At 40.3% G+C, this 19,914-nt stretch overlaps 1 protein-coding gene across 7 annotated transcripts in view; it reads right to left on the bottom strand.

The window, feature by feature from the left end:
• Nucleotides 1-19,914, bottom strand: part of Stau2 (staufen double-stranded RNA binding protein 2) — a 264,400-nt gene that overhangs the window by 99,887 nt on the left and 144,599 nt on the right. For all 7 annotated transcript variants that reach the window (XM_040741416.1, XM_040741415.1, XM_040741414.1 and 4 more), the window contains one exon: nucleotides 12,926-13,233. In XM_040741416.1, coding sequence (XP_040597350.1) covers nucleotides 12,926-13,233 — 308 coding nt within the window. The remainder of the gene's footprint in view (nucleotides 1-12,925; nucleotides 13,234-19,914) is intronic.

The raw sequence follows: 19,914 nt of genomic DNA, 5'->3' as shown, positions 1-19,914 counted from the left end.
GAAAACTGGCCAAATCTGGCCAACCTAGACATAGTAAAGGGGTAAGTTCACACCCTGTGAACTGTCATATCAGCCTTAGACTACGGCCTATGAGCTTTTAGGTGAGGGGAAAAATGCTTATGGCACTCTAAAAACAAATAAACAACAACAAAAACACTTACAGAAGGAACTTAATCATGACGAGGCCTTTTCTGTTGCCCATAATCAACACCAAGACACATGTCCTGTTATGACAGAGCAGCCATTGCCTAGGGATAGACCTTGTTTACCATCCACCCACTTCTAAGAACCAGAGCAACTGGTCCAACAACTTAGAACACAGAGGAGCTGGGGTGGGAAGAAGGCCCATGGCCTGAGACTCAAAACACACAAAGGAGTCTGAGCTGCCTTTAGGGCCTGTGGAGCTCAGAGAGTGGACCAATGCCTGAGGAGATCATATAGAAATCAAGCTGACAAGGTCACCTATCGCTATACTAGTCCTGTTTCAAGCTTCCAAAAACCAGAAGAAGGGCATGAAACCAGTGGACTGAAGAAGACATCTCAGAATCAGATCAAACCACACCTCAGCAGCCACACACTCTCAAGGACACTGGAATGAGGAAGAGGCCAGCCAGCACGGGCCACCATCTCTGTCTCTGGAGCCCAAAGGATTGGCTTTCCAGAGGGAGGTGTAAACTGAACTGAACTAGATGGCTTGGTGCCTTCCAAGCTCTAGGCGAGTGTTATGCCACTCAGCTACTGTCCCCAGCTACAGGACTGGATTTCTCTAAGAACGAAAGGTGAACAGCAAACTTTGGGACTTGCCAAAGTAACACACATGAAGACATAGGAAACCGTATTTCCCACAATGCATTGATACACTATATAAAAAGCTCTACGACAAATAAAGTGAAACTACTACTTAAGGACTACATAAATTCAAATTGAACAAAACATAATAATAAGTTGATAAAAAGCCTAAAAAAAGAGTAATGCTTTACATATCTAAGTAATGATTCATAAATATCAGATGGCTCTCTATGAGCATATATTTTTTCTTACATATAAAAATATGTTCATAAAATTGTCAATTTAAAAAGTGATATCTGAAGTCAGGTATTGGTGGCGCACACCTTTAATCCCAGCACTCAGGAGGCAGAGGCAGGCGGATCTCTGTGAGTTCCAGGCCAGCCTGGTCTACAGAGCAAGCTCCAGGATAGCCTCCAAAACAATATAGAGAAACCCTGTCTCAAAAAACAAAACAACAACAACAACAAAAAAGTGATATATGTTGTGATTTAAGTATTAATGGGAAGCCTGAATTTTCTGACACTGTGGAAATAATTAGGTCATGCCCTATAATAAATGAGTATTTGAAGTTAACCTGGCAAAATCTCTCTGAAAAATGAAGAAATGGGTTTCTACCACTGGCCTCCAAACTCCCACTTACAATGTCCCAGGACTTTGATTCTAGCAAAAGAGAAAAAAATCAGGAGACATGGTTTTGGAAGATTACAAAAGCCATCTCCCTAGCCTCAAAGATTAGTGTTTTCATGTGATGCTCTGAGATTTGATGCCTTGGACTCAGCACCATTCACAACTAAGAACTGACATTGTGTTTCTTTTTCTTAAATTTGTAAAGCTTATTTCACTAAAACAGGAGTCATTAATCTAAATATCAATTAAATCCAAGGGCTTCCTTGGAAACGTGCAAACCTATATATGCAGTTATCTTCAGATGCTTTACCTAGTTTGACTTGCAAGCCAATTTACCCAGGTTAGATTTTACACTTTTATATTCTGACAGTTACTGTAGCAGTTTAAAGATTTCATCCAGACCTCCTGAACGTGGGTGTCAGTGAGGAGGCCTCAGCAATCTATGGGGCCTTGGGTAGTAGATTAGTGTTCATCATGGCATACAAATAGACTTCGGGAGCCCATTCCACATGGAGGGATGCTCTCTCAGCCTGGACACATGGGGGAGGGCCTAGGCCCTGCCTGGGATGATAAAACAGACTTTGAAGATTCCCCATGGAGGCCTCACCCTCCCTGGGGAGCAGAGGGGGGATGGGGTGAGGGGCTGGTGGGGGGCAGGAAAGGAGGGGAGGGTTAGAGAACTGGGATTGACATGTCAAGCAAGCTTGTTTCTAATTTAAATAAAATAAAAAATTGAAAAAAAAGAAAAAATTCATTTTCCTAAAGAGAAAAACATTTCAACTATTCTTATAATAAGAAAGCTACTTTGTCTTGGAATAATTTACATAAAATTATATGAATTTTTCATGCCCAATATGAGGGCTGTGCAAATGAGAATTACTCTTTATTCTCTTCCCTGCCCAAAGAGTTGAGTCAAACTGTTTCACATGACTGCTAGGGTTTGACGCTGCAGAAGCAGCAGGGCGCTGTCTGCCTGTTTGACATTTAAGGGCTGCCTCCTGTTGGATGAGGGGACTTTTGGAAAAGACTCAGGTTAGAGCAAGCTTCTCTCTACATCACTAAGAGACAGGAAGGATGACTCCTCTGAGTATCAACACACCGTGACTGTGTGTCAGGAAAACCAGGATGCTTAGCCCTCCTCAGGTTCGGATCTGGAGTTCATGTCTCAGCAGGACTGTGGCTACTACATGGAGGCCCAAGCCTGAAAAGGGTGTCAGCAGGATGCTGACAGGACAGCAGGTAATGATGAATCTCAGGATACTTAAAACATGCTTGATTCTTACATCTGCCAGAATCACACTTGATCCATGTTTGATCTAGGAGTAAGGTATAAAGGTTTAAAGGCTAAATCTTCATTAATTCAAATAGCATGTTCTCAGCAAGTATAGAACAGATTCGCCTCATAAATCTTGAACTAAATAAATGGATGAACTATTTCTGTAGATTTTCATCTAATGATACGTGACTTATCATTGAATGATATGTAAATTACCATGAGGACCAACTTGTTACTAGCACACATTACTTTAGTTCCATGTATGCATTACACACACACACACACACACACATATATATGTAACTAATTAATTTTAAAATGAATAAAATTTGTTGTGAAGCTCATTTGGTACTGGGACTAGCTCATAATTTTTAATAAAACAAATATGTATTTTATTACTATTGTAGCCCATCTTATACAATAAAATAAAAGATATGACAAGATGTACAACTTTAAGAACAAGATTAATTAGGACAATGTCTGTTACTGATTTCCTCTGAAGTTTTTGTCCTCCATCTCTTTTATAACAAGAACTTAACATCATATCCACTCCTTTGTTCGAAAAATGTAAGCCTTTACCATGTTCGGGCACATAGCACGGCTTTATGCAATGATAGCCTGTTTTACTCTACATGTAGTATATTTGCTACACTATTACCTCTAAAGGGAGAGGAACAAGTGAGTGAATGGAATCACATTACAAAGATGGAGACAGAAAGCACATGTCTTGATGAGTTTTCAAAATTACATTATTTGTATTTGGTGTTCAAATCTGTCAGTGATGTATAAAGACATAAAAATTATCTGGCAATGGTAACAATAGCTGTGTTGTCAGCGCTAAGTGACTCTAAGCCTATTATCTATCTGCCACAAAGGGAGCTTTCTTCTTCTGTAGGAAGTTTGGTATACAACACACACACACACACACACACACACACACAATAAGCCATACTAAAATCTACAGGGCTTTATACAAAATTAACTGTTTCATATGGAAAATGGTTTTCAAGGTCAAAGGAAAACTGTCGTTAAGAGGTCACTAACCCACTAATCTTTGGAGTTAATTCATGCAAGCTCTTCACTCAGCAGAGCCAGCTAAGAAGTCTATTGTATTGGGTAGGACTTCAAGAACATGGGTCTCAGAGACAAGACCTTAGAAATCTTTCCATTGCACACTGATAATATATCATTCCATTCTATGTTGATATTATATCTTTTTGTTATAGAACAACAGAGGAATGTGCTACTTTCCACCAAGGAATTTGTATTTTAGAGACATACATAGAAATATCTTGTATTTAAAATATTATTACATTTTTAAAAAACATTCTAAAAAGAACATTTATGAATTTCTGCTTCCATACCAGGTGAACAGATTTTCTTTTCCTTTTCACCCTGCCACATACAAGCAGAAAGCCCCAGGTAGCACATGTGAACCAAGAGGACCCAGGACTTTGCAGAGAAGGATGCAGAACAAATAGAGACCTCAGGACTCCAGGACTAGCACAGTGGCAAATTTTTGGATTTTCTTTTTGTATTACACATACTGGACTGTGTGTGAGCTGCACTTCACCCTGGAAATACCAACGGCTATACAGGGAAGAAGAGAGGGAGGAAGGGGAGAAAATAAGCCCCTCAAAACATTCTCTCTCCCCAGAGGGTCAGAAAAGGAATAACTAACAACACAGAGAACTTCAGATAGCAAGTGTCCTACTCCAGGTTATCACTGTGGGAAGAAAAAAGACAAACTTGATCCTATCACAACAGCGGAAGCCATTTGGAGAGCTCATAACTTCAAGCCTGAGTCTACCAAGGAGAGTCAACTCCCCAGACATGGTGACAGTAAAAGGCAAGTGGGAAGTCAAGACTTTTACCACATGAGTGGCAATGCGGTTCCTATCTCTCCTTGACAGTGGGCACTTTAAGGTAAACAACATGGAGGCTCAAGTCTTGACTACCACCCAGCTGTACCCAAGCCCCTCCTCCCATCAGGGTGTCATCCATGTGGAGAACAGTAACAAAGTGCTGCCTCTTTGGAGGGGGAAGCCAGTGGAATAAAGTGGAATCATTAGGAACATGTCTTTGGGGGTACTACTGAGATACCAGCCCCTTCCTCCTCTCTCAACAAGTTTCCCTGTTGTCATGAGGTGAGCAGACCTGCTTTCACTTGCTCCAGTCATGACCCACTATGTCATTACAGTCCAGCCCACCCCACGCTGTGCAGTGTCAGAGGAGACACTTGGAAACAGGAGTTTCAGGAATACGGTCCTTAAAACCTTGTGACTACAATAGAACACCACTCATACCAAGGAACAGGATAAACTCAATGTGAGTGAGAAGAGACACACATCCAATGCCAGCACCAAGATGACTCAGACTTATCTGAAAAGTATTTCTAAATGTTTCTAAAAATGAATTACACACACTTACAACAAGTAGAAGAAAATCAACAGTCTCTCCAAAGAAATACAGTGTAACTCAGGAGATAGGCTTACCAGCAAAATAGGAAGACTGAATCAATAAAACTAAGAACAAAATTCCACAAATCCTCAATCTGAAAAACAGAAAGAAGACTGAAAAAAAAAAGGTCAGAGCCTCAAGGATCTGTGGGACCATAAAAAATAATAATATGCATTTCATTGGTGTTTCAAAAGGGGAAGAGATAATGGGTGGGACTGAAAAAGAATCCTAAAAATCAATTACTGAAATTGCCATATCTTGGTAGAAGCCATCAGCCAACAAGGAAGAGAGTCCTCAAGGAGTAAAGTCAAAGGATTCCACAAACAATAACCACACTTCTGAGAATTTACGAGGCAAGCTCTTGAAGCACTGAGCAGCCCATTCTGAACAGAAACCATGAAGGCACACATGGCATGGTTTTCAATAGGAAAATACCCTTGAGGGATGAGGGAGAACCCAAAACATTTTCAATGAAGGGGAACAAAGTTTTTGATTGGCACAGCTACCTTAAAGCAATGGCTAAAATTAAAAGGAGGAATGACAAAAAGGCAATCTTGGAACTCCACTAAAAAGAACAAACATCAAAGAGTAAAGTGTTGGTGAACACAATAGGCTTTGCTCCTCTTCATGAATCTTCTAAACTGTTGGGTCAATGAAGCAAAAGTAAAACATGTCTGATGTTCGCGATGGGCTGCATTCAGAGAATTAGAGTGGGTGCATCATTTCTGGGAGGTTCTCCTAAAAACCCACAGCCTCATCAGGCATGGTGGCACATGTCTACAGTCCCAGCATCTGGGAAGGAGAGGCAAGGGAATCAAGGACTTCAAGGTTATCCTTGGCTATTCAGCAAAAGGCCAGCCTAGGCTACACGAGAGCCTGTCTCAAAAGAGAACTCCCCAGATAGCTTCAAACTATTTTCAAAATCATGAAAAATTATCAACAGAAAACTATTCAAGAATGTTTTTACCTCCCCTATTCATCCATTAACCACCTGAGGTAGGTGAGAGCTAGTTTTGGGGAGTGGGGTGGGGGTCCACAAAAGTGGGAGAGTTAGCCCTGACCCTCGCCAGCGTAAAAATAAGAACGTCTCAGACCTTAGGTAGCCAAGGATTTCTTAGATAAAATGAAATATGCAAAACCCACCACAGGGGAGGGTGTGGGGTGTGGGGTGTGGGTGGGGGACACTGAGTTTACTTCAGCAAAACAGAAAACTTTTTCAAAAGATCATATTAACAAAAAGATGAGTCAGAGGCAGGTACAGTTATATTAGGTATAACACTGATGCAAATGAGACTGTATTCAGTGTTGTTGTTTAGCTGTTTGGGGGCCCACCACCCAGCTCCTAAATAAAGCACACATGGAGGTTTATTCTTACTTATGAATGCCCATACTTAGCTTGACTTGTTTCTAGCCAGTTTTTCTTATCTTAAATTATCCCATCTACCTTTTGCTTCTGGGCTTTTTTCTTTACTTCTGTAATCTTACTTTCACTCTTACTCCATGGCTGGCTGGTCCCTTCTTTTTTCACTCCTTGATCTCTCTTCCTCCTTGCCCTTTCTCCTCTCAGGTTTCTCCTTCTACTTATTTTCTCTGATTTTAGCCCCACCTATCCTTTCTCCTGCTCCACTATTGGATGTTTAGCTATTTATTAGGCCACCAAGTGTTTTAGACAGGCAAAGGATCATAGTTTCACAGAGTTAAACAAATGCAACACATCTTTGCATCATTAACAAATGCTCCACAGCATAAACAAATGTAACACACGTTAAAATAATATTCCTGAGTGCTGGGATCAAAGGCATGTGCCTTTATTTTAGAACAAAACCCAAATTCTCTTTCAGGTCAAAACAGTCAAAATTTTTGATGGCTCAGACCAGTTGTGCAAAGTTAAGGCCAGAAATAAAGATATTCATCATTGACCTCTGGTTAAGAGATACTACTGCCCATAGATCACAGGCTACTACCACCCACTAGCCCTATAGGGACCAGCATTCAAACACTATACAACTATTATGGTTTAAAATTTGAAAAAAAGTGAGCAACAACAAAAGATTTCCAAGCACAAGTGTACAGGGCACTTTTGACATAATGTACATAATGCCTATATCAATGTATACTACCAGTCCATAAATATCAGTTTACTTCCCTTTCATATTCTTGTGTCTCCTAAGAAGGCACATACCCCCAAGTGTTAAGGTGGGTGGTCTGGGTTTTTTTGACTTTGACTTTTTTTGACTTTCATATTTGTTATTCCATAGAGTGTTTTCTTTTTCCTTTTCCTTTTTTTTAAATGTAGGCTGGTGAGATGGTAAAGACACCTGCAACCAAGTTTGATGACCTGAGTTCAATCCCTGGAATTCACATGATGAAAAGAAAGAATGGAGACTCTTCTGACGTCCACATGCACACAAAGTCATATACACATAAGCCCCACCCTCACCAACTACCAACCAGTCAACCAATCAACCAATTAACCAGTCAATCAACCAACCAGTCAATCAACCAATCAGTCAACCAACCAACCAACCAACCAGCCAACCAACCAACCAACCAACCAACCAACCAACCAACCAACCAGTCAATCAATCAACCAACCAACCAACCAACCAACCAACCAATCAACCAAGCAGTCAATCAATGCAATAAAAAGAGTTTCCTAGTGTAAGGAGAGAACAACTTATATGGAAATTTAGGCATCTTTAGAAAGCACTGAATGTTGGAAAAAAGGGCAACACTGGAATCATTCAACATGGCAAGGCTGCCAACCCCACAATGGGTGCTATAATTAATCTTATGTCACTGGGTTAAAAAAAGTTCACATCATTACTAATCTTTCTACAAAAAAGAAATACAATCCACATTAAAATAAAAAAACAAATTTTCCTTCAAATATTTGATCTTCAAATACTTTCAAATAGCAAAATCTTCATGTTGAGATGAAATATCTTCTGACAAAATATGTTTGACTTAGGGAGGATACATGACGATAGCCATTTTTCTCCTGTGCCCAGCCACTTATTTCAAGTGGATACTGAAGTTCCTGTAATGAGAATGACTCTACCTTTCTTGTATACTAGTTTTCCTTTGAAATATCTTATGCAACTTACTATATACATGTCGGTGCAGATAGGCTCCAGATGAGTGTCTTTGCCTTTACAGTTCTAAAACACCAAGTATTTCTTTATGTTTTTTTTAATGTGGGAAAATGATACCATTTAATATATATATTATAGCTATTTAAAATAGGGTCAGTTCTGAACAATGGAGTGTAAAACTATGGGCTACTTTATTCAAGTCCTTGTTTCTTACCTGAATGGCTGTTATTCATCAAATTATGTTTCCTTATACACACCAGGATTTCTTTCTTCAAACATGGGATTTTTCTTTATAATCCTTTATATTTCAGTAAAGTAAGGTGATCTGGAATTCTGCAATGGAGCTGATCTATAATTGAATAGTTATTTGATGTGTAGTCTGCAAACTTCAGGGGGGTTAGCCAGCATAAAGTCTAACAATATCTGAAAAAATAAGTCAAATTGCATGAACTTAAGTTGCCCAAAGAATACTCCTTAGTTTCAGATCACTGCAGGAAGACCAAATGCATGCCTAAGTATCTGTGTCTTCTGAAAGCAGCTGAGGTTAAAGCCAAGAGGTGCTCTCAAGGAGTAACTGGAAATGACAGCAGCACATGCTAGCTAAGCCCAGACCAGAACCACACGTATGTCTTTCTTGCCATGCTACCTTGTGATTGCATCACAGCTTAGATGAAAATCTGAACTCAGATGCAACACAGTAAGGGTGATGTTGCAAGGAGAATTTAAAATGGGGGGTACGTTTCTATGTGGGGTATAGATGAATGGCTTCTTTCTACATATTCTATTTGCAAAATTATACTTTTATTGTCCATTTAAAAACACATACCACAGTCTTAAAAAACAAATGCTTCTACCACCATCAACAAAAATATCCCACTGTAAACAGACACTCTGAAGATAAAAAAGTGGATTAGGAAGTATCCAGCGTATAGACTGTAAAGGAAGAGGATGATTCCCACCTGTCTGTGCCCCATCACAGTGCAATCTGCATTAATGTCACACTGTCCACAAGTAGACATTTAAAAGCCTGGACCATCACAGTGAACTCAAAGCAGCTAACTTCTCAAGAGAAGGTGGATGAAATGCATTAAGTGTGAGAAAGTTTCCTGTTTAAGTACATATTCTCCTTTTGCTAGAAATGGCATCAGTATCTAACACATTTTGAAAAATATACTAATATAGTTTAACTGAAACACCAATTAAGTGCTTCCTTATATCACTCATATGAAGAATAAAATGATATACTTTATGCTAAAGGAATCACAAATGATGCCCTTCAGTGAATGATGATCACAGTACAGAGAAGAACAAACTAAAATACATCTAGGAAGGAAATTTGCTAAAATTACTCATTTTCATTTCAAATTAAATTTTCCTAATGACTCCTTTAAACAAGCAACTGATCACTCTACTATTTACTAGTAATATGAGCACAGAAAGGCATAGTAAAGGTCAAAGGTTTAGAAGAATGTAAAGTACAATGTAAGCAAAGTCTTCTACTTCAGCTCAAATGCACATCGTTGTCATGATTTTCCCTCTAACACTGAGCAATTCTGAAACAGTGTGGCATTGTAACTAAAGACCAACAAGGTTTACAAGAAACTGCAGTACTATGACTTAATTATAACTTTGACTTTTTTTTCCAAATGTGCAGGGGTTAAAGATTCAGGCTGGTTATGTTAGACAATATCTGGGGTTCACAAATCATTGATATAAATATTTTTCTACAAATGACATATCAGCAAGAATGCTCAGCCTTAAAAAGTAATTAAAACATATTCAATAAGACTTCAGAGAAAAAAGTACTCATTTATGAAAGGGATCAAAAGACACATTTCCAAAATAATGAAATACTGAAAATCTTTTGGTGGCAGGAGCTACTAAGGCAGCTTTGCAGTTGAGAGCAGATAGCTCCTATAAGGGACCTGAGTCCAGTTCCCAGCATCTATCTATGACCCAGATCCAGATGATCTGGTGCCTGTGGTCCCCAAGAGCATCTACACAAACATGCATATCCCCCGACACATACACATGCATTCACGTCAAAATAAAATTAAAAAAACTTTGGTGGGAATTATTGAGAATAAAAGGGTGACTAGGAATGTGCGGGTGCCAATCACTCTTTTCTGTGAAATCAATTTTGTTAGGGATATTCTCTGCATAATAATTTTAGTTTAAACAGAAAAATGTGAACTTAATACCTACATTTGCCTGAGCAAATCAGCTTTTTGTCATTTGTAAATTTCAATTAAAGACTGGGAAGTGAAGATAAAATTATGTTAAAGAACTTTTTCACAGACTCAAGTATTTACACTTGGTAATATAATATAAATAACACATTCAGTAGCTTAGTTAGGTTTAGATCAAATTGCAATGGGTGAAGGAAGGCCCAAGAAGAATCTACACAACATTCTGTAAGAATGACAACTGCTCAATATGAAATGAAAAGTTACTGACCTAGGAACAAAGAAAAGGATTTATTGTTTTTCAAATTCCAGAAATAAAGTAATAGAAGGACATATAATCTCTAACAAGCTGGTCTTACAATTTCTAGCTACAGTCTAATTAAGTCATGTAAGAAACAAAAATTTAGTATGTTTTCTACCTGAGAAAATTAACCAGAAAGAGATAGGCTTTGAAACTCTTAACCACGAAGAAGCCTCTGCAGTGACATGATGATGGAAACACATGTGACAGACTGGAGTTCACTTCCCAGAGAGACCGCTTGCTGTGGCTATAGGCTGTGGTCTATCAGCAGCACATTCCCATCAAAACCGCCTATGCATCCCAGTGAAGAAGCAGAGGTATTTAAAAACCTAGAGCTTAGAGTCATTAGTATGTAAAATCAGGATACACAGATCTGGAAATGTTTAACTTGCCCATAAATAAGAGTGTATTACCTCAGCACAAACTCTTAGGAGCAGCCTAAACAGTCAGCCCAGCCATGGGGGTAGCAGACTACATACTGGTTAAGGTGAAGATAGGATAAAATTATAGCCATTACCATTGCCAAGAACTAATGCAGAAAGAACTTAAAAACTTCGGTTCTTCTGGCAGCAAGATTGTATCTGTTGTTATATAACCAAGAAAACTTAACTCAGAGATGGATGTGACTTGTGCTGTGTGTACAGAAATGGAGTGTCATTTGCAGCCATTTCTAAAGGACTACATTTATAAATGAGCAGTGGGCTTCTTTTCATCACAGTTTATTTTAATTTATCCTATGTAGATTATTAGTAGAACTAAATAAAGTCTGGTACTTTTAACTATACGAATCAAAGCCTTTTGTTTAAACAGTGATTTATTGTAATTGTTAAGATCAACAACAAATTCTAAAATTATAACCCCAAATGAAGCATTTAAATTTCAGATGACAGAGTCAATAATTGGTAACATCTTCTTTAACTTCATATTAATAGTCTGATTAAAAACACTAGCAACTACCTGGCCATAGAGTTTAAAGAAGCAGAAGGGATCTGTGAAGTAAGAAAACCAAATCAAACATGCAAAATACTCCCAACACATGATCTTCTTCCTCATTGTATAACTGACCCAGTGAAACGTTTATAATACATGACCATTCTACACAATACAGATCTTCTACAACATTTCTACAGGAAATTACAGGTTTGGTCTTGAGGGGGAAGACTGAGATGGAGGGGTGAAAAACAGGGAAATGTAGGGAGTCATATCTTCCTACACGAAGGCAAGCTGCAGTCCCATCCTGTCGATTGGCAGTTACATTTCAGAACACATCTTTCACGGCAACTACAAGTCAGCACACATGAACTTTCCTTCCTGCAGTTAACAATCATTTTAAAAGCTCATATATGTATATATGAGTGTTGATTTTGTAGGGTATTTTTCCTCCCATAGGAGACAAAGAATAAATAGGGGAAAGCTTCATTCTCAAATCCGTACACACAATTCAGCTGTATGCTGATAAGAGATCACCACAAGACAGCTGTTGTATCACCAGAGGAAGATGCTTCTCCACCTCCCTGGCTCGGCATGTGAGCCAGTACAACAGATATGCAATATTGTACCTCAAACAACTAGAAAGCATTCTGTTACTGTTAGTGCCATGTTTAATGAATCCTAAGGTAACAGACTTCAAGGATGCTGAATCTTACAAACGTAACTGCATTACTACTAACTGCAGGAAGGCAAATTCACAACTGCTATTAAATCCAATCAGCAGCAGAAAAACTCAACCGTAATTGTAAAAAGAGGGAAAGTGACGTAAAACGCTAACATCAAATGTCTCAAGGCAGAGTTTCATTTGCAGAAAACAGAGTGAGAAGGAAGATGCACCCATTCAAGACCAACTGGAAGACAGGACAGAGGAGGAAGGCTGGGATGGAGGGATGGGGAGAGGGAGGGAGGGAGGGAGGGAGCGAGGGCGTGAGAGAAAGGGAGAGTGAGAGTGTAAATGTGACCATGACCACGAACACGAAGAGCCAGGCAGCATCAGAGTTACCCGACAGAAGTGAGAGAAAACAGGGCATGTGCTATGGCTCTCTCTTCTGTCTTCTGTGTTCCTAATAATTTACAATGTAAGTGGCATGGGAACCACATTAGCAGGCAAGAATGAGCCTTCTGATGGACAGAAATGAAGGATTTGGGGCTGATGGGTTGTTGTACTTTCTCTTTTTGTTTTTTTTCTTTTCAATCATACCTGAAAGCCTTGAATCCTTGCTAAATATTCCAGTTGTTTTGAAGACTGTACTGGAGAGCAAGGGGGAGTAGGAGAACTTCCTTTTAAACCTATGGCTTCAGCTGTAGGAGATGTTCCATTCATAAGGAGTTCCCTGGCAACTGTGGCTGAACTAGTCGATGAGGGAGACATACTGAAGAAAGAACTTGAAGGCTGGTTCATATCTTTGGGTGACAAGTAGCCTAGAGTCGTGCCAGAGGTCACTCTGTGGCGGCTGGCTTCCATCTCTTGATAAACATCAGGAGAAAGATGAAGAATTCCTTTTGGAGCTATGAATAAAATAAAGGCACAGTGTCAATGCACTTAAAATGATTAAAACAGAAACACATTATAGCATTATTATGTCAATGACTTCCTTTGCTATAGTTAAAAAGGAGCAGGAATCTGTCCACTAGCCCTCTTCTTCATGCCTGTAGAGAGGCTGCAGCATGTATTCAGAGAACACTAGGTGTAAGAGTTGAATAGGGAGAAGACTGGGAATGTGCACCACCTTCGCCTTGAAACTCATACAAGAGAGGAAACATCCCCAAATAAGCATTAATTGACAAAATAAAGGCAGCCTCAGTGAAAATATCATTTTCAGAGACACAAACGTAAATATCCAGTGGCCTACTGGTCCACAAATCCTCACAATGCCATCCCACAGGCAAGTCTGGACACTGAAGCTTTTGTTTGTTTTTTCGATTTTACTCCCCCCTCAATAATTATTCATTTATTGATTATTTAGGAATTTCACACAATGCACCCCATCAAACTTGCTTCCCATTCCTCCCAGGTCCACCCACACCCATGTCGCCTCCCCCCCAAAAAGACAAAGAAAAAGAAAAAATACACAAGTTCAATTTGTGTTGCCCACATATTCACTGGGGCATGGTCAATCTTCCAGTGGCCAGCCCCTTAAAGATACGGCATCCTTCTGGGGAAGCCATCAACTGTGAGGAGCTACTTGTTTTCTGTCTAGACTGTTTCTTTGTGGGGGTGGGGAATTTGCAAAAGCCACCAATGTCTTTCCCAATTATGAGTCTCAGTCAATGATGCCACTGCAAAAGAAACTTCCTTGCCCGTAACAGCCAGTGGGAGCATAAATGTGGTTTCCAGCAGCAGCACACACCAAGAACCTCAACATGCTCCCCAGTGACGCCATGGAAAACAGACCCCAACGTGGCCCCCAGTAGCAGGATGGACCATGGCACCAACATGGCCTCAGGCGGCAGCAAAGCTGACTCCTCAGAGTTGCTGTCTTGAATAACGAACTCCTTTTACCTTTGAGCTATAGCGTATGTATGTGGAGGGGGTCAGAGAGGGTTAGGATCCCCAGAACTACAGTTGTGAGCCATCTGACGTGGGGGCTGCGAGCCTAACTTAGGTCTTCCGTAAGAGGCATTAAATGCTTTAAGCCCCTGAGCTCTCTCTCCAGACATGAGAGGCTTTCGACTGCTAGTTCTGGGTTAGACTTGGAGAAGTGGCTACTCTAGCCCTCACCTTTCTCTCTTCTCAATGGCCCTGGGTGGCTGACTGTGCCACACCCATTAACATTCTCAGACAGGCTAAACAGAAGCCAGTCACCTGAGTGGACCTCAGAGCAGTGTGCAGGGGCACAAGTCACATCTTTTTCCTTCTCAGGGAGAATCTGGGAGCTGGCAGGAGGGTGGCCTCGACTACAAGAACAATGCCATGGGCTAGAAATGTAGCACAAAGATAGTTAATTTTTTCCTACCACTTTTGGTATGACTAGTGCCACATGGCTGTTTTCATGCTTCCCTGGGGTTCAGGACCCTTTTTGACTAGTTTCTAGATTTTTCATCAATAGAATGTGGAGATAAGAAGGGTCCAGGGCTTCATTGACTAGATCATTCTCTTACTCCCATCATGCACTGGTTTTCCATCACTGACACTATAGTATCTAAAGTTCTTCAGATTACACAAGAAGCCCTTCTGACTCTCTATTGCTCCATTCTGTCCTACCAATTCTTTATGAAGAGCCTACCCTCCAGACACACTTTCTGACTGTCCAGACTGATAGCTATATGCACACGCACACACACTGTCCTCCACTCCCTCACTGCTCCTAACTTCAATTCTAATTGGCCTGTTCTGGACATAGTGCCAATAATACTGTCTGACTTGAAGTTATTGACAGCTTGATAGGGCAAGAAAACTAAAACAGATCATACATGTGTAGCATGTGTCCCACTAGGTACAGGAGTGAGGAGAGAACTAAGGCGGAGAGACAGCATGGACACAGGAAGGGCCTGGAGTTTGTGCTGCTAGAAACCTCCAGCAGGTGACTACCCAGTTCTCACCACAGGATGTAGAGAGAGTACGGGAGCAAGGGCAAAGGCAGCAATCCTGTCCCTGACTCCAAAAGCACATCAAAGCTTTGTGCTTTCACACAACAGAGTCAGCTTAAAACAGACACTCAGTTTTATTGTGCTCTTTATAACTTTGTGTTGGTTTTCAAGTTCTATATATTAGTAAGTGTTAGTGTTTATTTAATTCTAAAGAAGTTTTGATTTAAAATGTGAAGACAAAAGGAACTGGAGGAAATACAGCGAAATCTCCATAGCCAGCAGAAGGCAAATCAGTTGCTTTAAGATGCTTATAGTCTGCCGGGCGGTGGTGGTGCACGCCTTTAATCCCAGCACTCAGGAGGCAGAGGCAGGGGGATCTCTCTAAGTTCGAGACCAGCCTAGTCTACAAGAGCTAGTTCCAGGACAGCCTCCAAAAACCACAGAGAAACCCTGTCTCGAAAAACAAACAAACAAAAAAGATGCTCTTAGTCCTTTTCATCTACATACTTTTTACTTGTTGTAACTTTAAGAGAAATCAAAGTCCAGGACTATTACACGAAGTTTGTTGTTTATAAAGTAACACTTCTGTATTAATTTTAAAAGCATGGCATTTTGGCTATATGAACTATTGTTTTTAAAGCAGTTCCAGGAAATAGGTAGGGAAACAGCTCAGTGGTAGAGTTCTTCCCAGTACATACAGAGGTCTGGGTTTAACCCCAGTACCACATTAAAAAAAAAACTACACTGATGCACATTGAATTTCTTTCTAATTTTGACAACTATAAACACAGTGACGAACTTTCTTGTATTTAAATCCTTGTTCACATGAACATTTGTTTCCTTTAAATGGAAGCAGAATTTTAACTCAACGGATATGCATTTCTATATTCTTTTTTTTAAATTTTACATTAGTGAAGTACCCTCCAAATAAGCTGTACTAACTTCACATTCCCACAGAAATATTTGAAAGTGTCTTATTTCCTATTCAGGATTGGATATTAAACTTGAACAATGTTGTCATTTATTAACAGTGACAGAGGGCAGGTCAGTGGCTGCCTGGGAATGGAGTTGGCAAGAGTGGCAGACTACGAAAGGACATGAGGAAACTTTGGGGAGGTAGAAGTTCACTTCACAGGCGTATAAACATGCCACAAGGGATCAGAGTACACATGTCACACACAGTTTACCATACTTCAATTACAATTATGAAAATATTTTCCAACTAGGTAAGTGAAATGTTACTATTCCTCCATTTTTCAATATCTACATGCAGACTATATGCAATTCTTATTTAAATAATTTCAATTTTATAACTATAAATTATATACTTAGTTCAGTAAGTCAAGAAACAAGAAAGGTTGGGACTGGGGAGGTAGATTTTGGAGGAATCAAAGAGAAATGAAAACAACCTACACACACTGTATAACTTCTCAAAGAACTAATAAAAAGAAACACATTCAAAATAAAAAGAGAAGGCAATCAAGAAAGTTAATGTCATTATTCCAGACTGAAGATTTCTTAATTTTGCTTTTAGACAGGATCCCTTTATGTATCCCTGGCTGGCCCCACTGGACACTGGGATTATAGGTGTCATATTACTGCCCCTGACTTCTATACTGTTATCACAAGAGCAATACAACAGAGAAATAAGATGCTCTCAGTCCTCACAGCATCATCTCAGTACAAGCACTCTAATGGAATAGTGGTACCCCACTACACAGCAAAGTCTAAACTGAGTTGCCTGTGTGGATAAAGAAGATTCCTTCTAGAGTCCACCAAAAAGGGTGGCTGTGACATGTAAATTTAAGTAATTGGTAGTCAATTTCTGAGTATTTTCAATTTGAACACTGGGAATTATATAGATCAACCAAAATTCAGTTTTTTCATGCTGTAAAATTAAGTTGCCTTTTAATAATAAAATGATTCAAAATATAACCAAATAACAATTTAAGGTACGTACATTTAAGGATCTTTAACTTGTCATTTAGGTTTCCCAGAAAACTATATTTACATTTCTGTTGTGATAAACAAAACACACTTCTGCCAAAACAGATTCCAGTTGTTCTAAACAGCCATTGCCATTGTACAGTATTCAAATGTTCATTGCTATTTTTGGATAAGCTTTTTTCCACATAACTACCCTAGGTCTGTACCTTCTCTGAACTCAGTTTTGCTTGTGGACTTCAACTAAACATGGCATTTACCTGTTGGGGTCTGTTACATTCCATTATAATCACTCTTTATTTAAAGGTCCTGACCCAATCTCCCACCGTCTAGCTTTTGTTCCTGATCTTGCCTTTGATATCCACTGTGGGACTTTCTGAGGGGTAAGCACTGTGCACAGCTACACTGCTGATAGAATCCTGGCACTGTCCAGCATTTCCCTAGCATTACTTAATTCCCACCACCACCGTGAAGCAGAGCTTATCATTTTCCTATATTAAAGCTGAGAAAACTGTTAGCGAAACTCATTCAAGGTTACCTGGATGTGGTGGCTTGAATGAGAATGCCCCACCCCCACCCCATGCTTACGCAGTCGGGTACTTCAGCCCCAGTTGGTAGAACTGTTTGAGAAGGTCGGTCAGGAGGTGTGGCCTTCTTGGAAGAGATGTATCACTGGGGGTGGGGTTTGAGGTTTTAATAGTTTATGACACTCTCAGTTAGATCTCAATCTCTCTCTCTCTCTCTCTCTCTCTCTCTCTCTCTCTCTCTCTCTCTCCTCCTCCCTCCCTCCCTCTCTTTCTCTCTCTGCCCTATATTTGTGGATTAGATGTAAGCTCTCAACTACTGGTCCTGGTCCCATGCCTGCCTGCTGCCATGTTCCCTGTCATGTTAGCACGGGGCACACCCTCTGAAACTGTAGGCCCCAATAAGCTCTTTCTTCTATAAATTGTCTTGGTCATGGTGTCTCTTTACAGCAATAGAAAAGTAACTACAACACTGAGTAATAAGCAGCTTTAGGATTTATAGTACCTAGATTAAAGAAAAAAAAAACACTAGTTAAAAGAACAACAACAAAAATACCAAATTGAGTGAAAAAGTAAAACCAAAGAAGCCAACAATATGAGAGAGATTTGTAAAATAATCTAACAAAAAATTGAAAGCATCCATAATAAAACTCTCCAATGGGCAAATATAAATAGGTAACACAAGGGAAAACCAGGGAGCCTCAGCAAACAGAAAGGTCTGAACAAAGGAGGGAAGAAGACAGGTGGGTGGTGGCACAAGCCTGTGATCCCAGCACGTAGGAGGCAGAGGAGGAAGGAACACAGCAAGCTAGTGGCCAGTCTGAGGGTGGGGGGAAGAGGAGGAAGGAGAGGCAGACAGAGAGCAGAGAGAGAGAGGAGAGGAGAGACAGAGACAGAGAAACAGACAGAGACAGACAGACAGACAGAGACAGACAGACAGACAGACAGACAGAGACAGACAGACTGAAAGAATCAAGTGGAACTTTTAAAAACTTACAACAAAATTGAAAGTACAATGGACAAGTTCAGTGGCTGGAGAATGAAAAGAATGGATCTTCAGGGATCATTACTTCATCCACAGTATACATGCCACTCACCGTCTGGTTATTTACTAGCCACCCCTACTATTAGACTTCTGCAGTATCACTTACACTCAAGAAGTCCTCATTTCCTTACTAACGGGTCCAAAGTGATAGGAAGAGGAAAATGGGAAATACAAAGGAGGGGGCTTTAACTGGGGAAGAGGGTATCAGTACAGGGAGGGAGGAAATAACACTAAGGATGTTTGAAAAGCCACAAAGAAAATTATTTTTTATTTACTTAAAATTACATATAATACATACAAGTGTACATACATACTCACACACACACACACACACACACACACACACACACACACACACGAAGCTCTATAATTTGGGTAAACAATGCTCTCCACTCAGAGAGCCAAAGACCAACAGAAACCCCAGCACCTGGCATGAGAAATCCCCTTTCTAGTTGTTGGTCAGGGGAGTCCAAGATTTCCCGGAAGTATTATAGGGTACTGCTGTTGCCCTTGGTTGCCTCCCAGAGGTTGAAGACATCATGCATTTTGGACACAGGATTGGGGAGGATCCAAATTAAATCTGACCTGGAAGTCTCCTCTCTGAGGACTAATATTCATAGCACCCGAAGGTGCCATGCAAAGTTCCAAGGGAGGGAAGCAATCAACAGTCCTACCCAGCCGTGGCCCTATGAGCCACATGACTAGCGTGACAAGGCACCCTAAGGATGCACCAGTGGTGCACATACTTTGGTGGTAACCAACAGCTCTCTAATTGGACTTCAGATTCACTCAATAGGAGAGTGATCGCCCTGGTACTGGAAACCTGAACAACTACCTGGGGTTAGTGAGGTCATGGATCTTAGAAGAGAACCGGCTACCACCACCACTTTACCAGACTCCATTTCCTAACTGCATTCTAAAACTTTCCCTGCACCCTCAGATGAGCATTGCTCTCACCTCTCATCCAAAAACCTTCTCTTTGTAACGCATGGAGACTATTACAGCAAGCTGGACTGTGCAAAGTGCAGAGAACAACTAAACACAAGGTGCATGTGCTGAATGAATATTTCTACTGCACAACTCCCACACCTAAGACTCAGGACACTGCATAACAAGAAGCTGAAGGTCTTTAAGAATGGGGGGGAC

This window comes from Mesocricetus auratus, unplaced genomic scaffold, assembly GCF_017639785.1.
Source record: "Mesocricetus auratus isolate SY011 unplaced genomic scaffold, BCM_Maur_2.0 Super-Scaffold_6730, whole genome shotgun sequence".
Taxonomy (NCBI): domain Eukaryota; kingdom Metazoa; phylum Chordata; class Mammalia; order Rodentia; family Cricetidae; genus Mesocricetus; species Mesocricetus auratus.
This window is presented reverse-complemented; position numbering and strand designations above follow the sequence as displayed.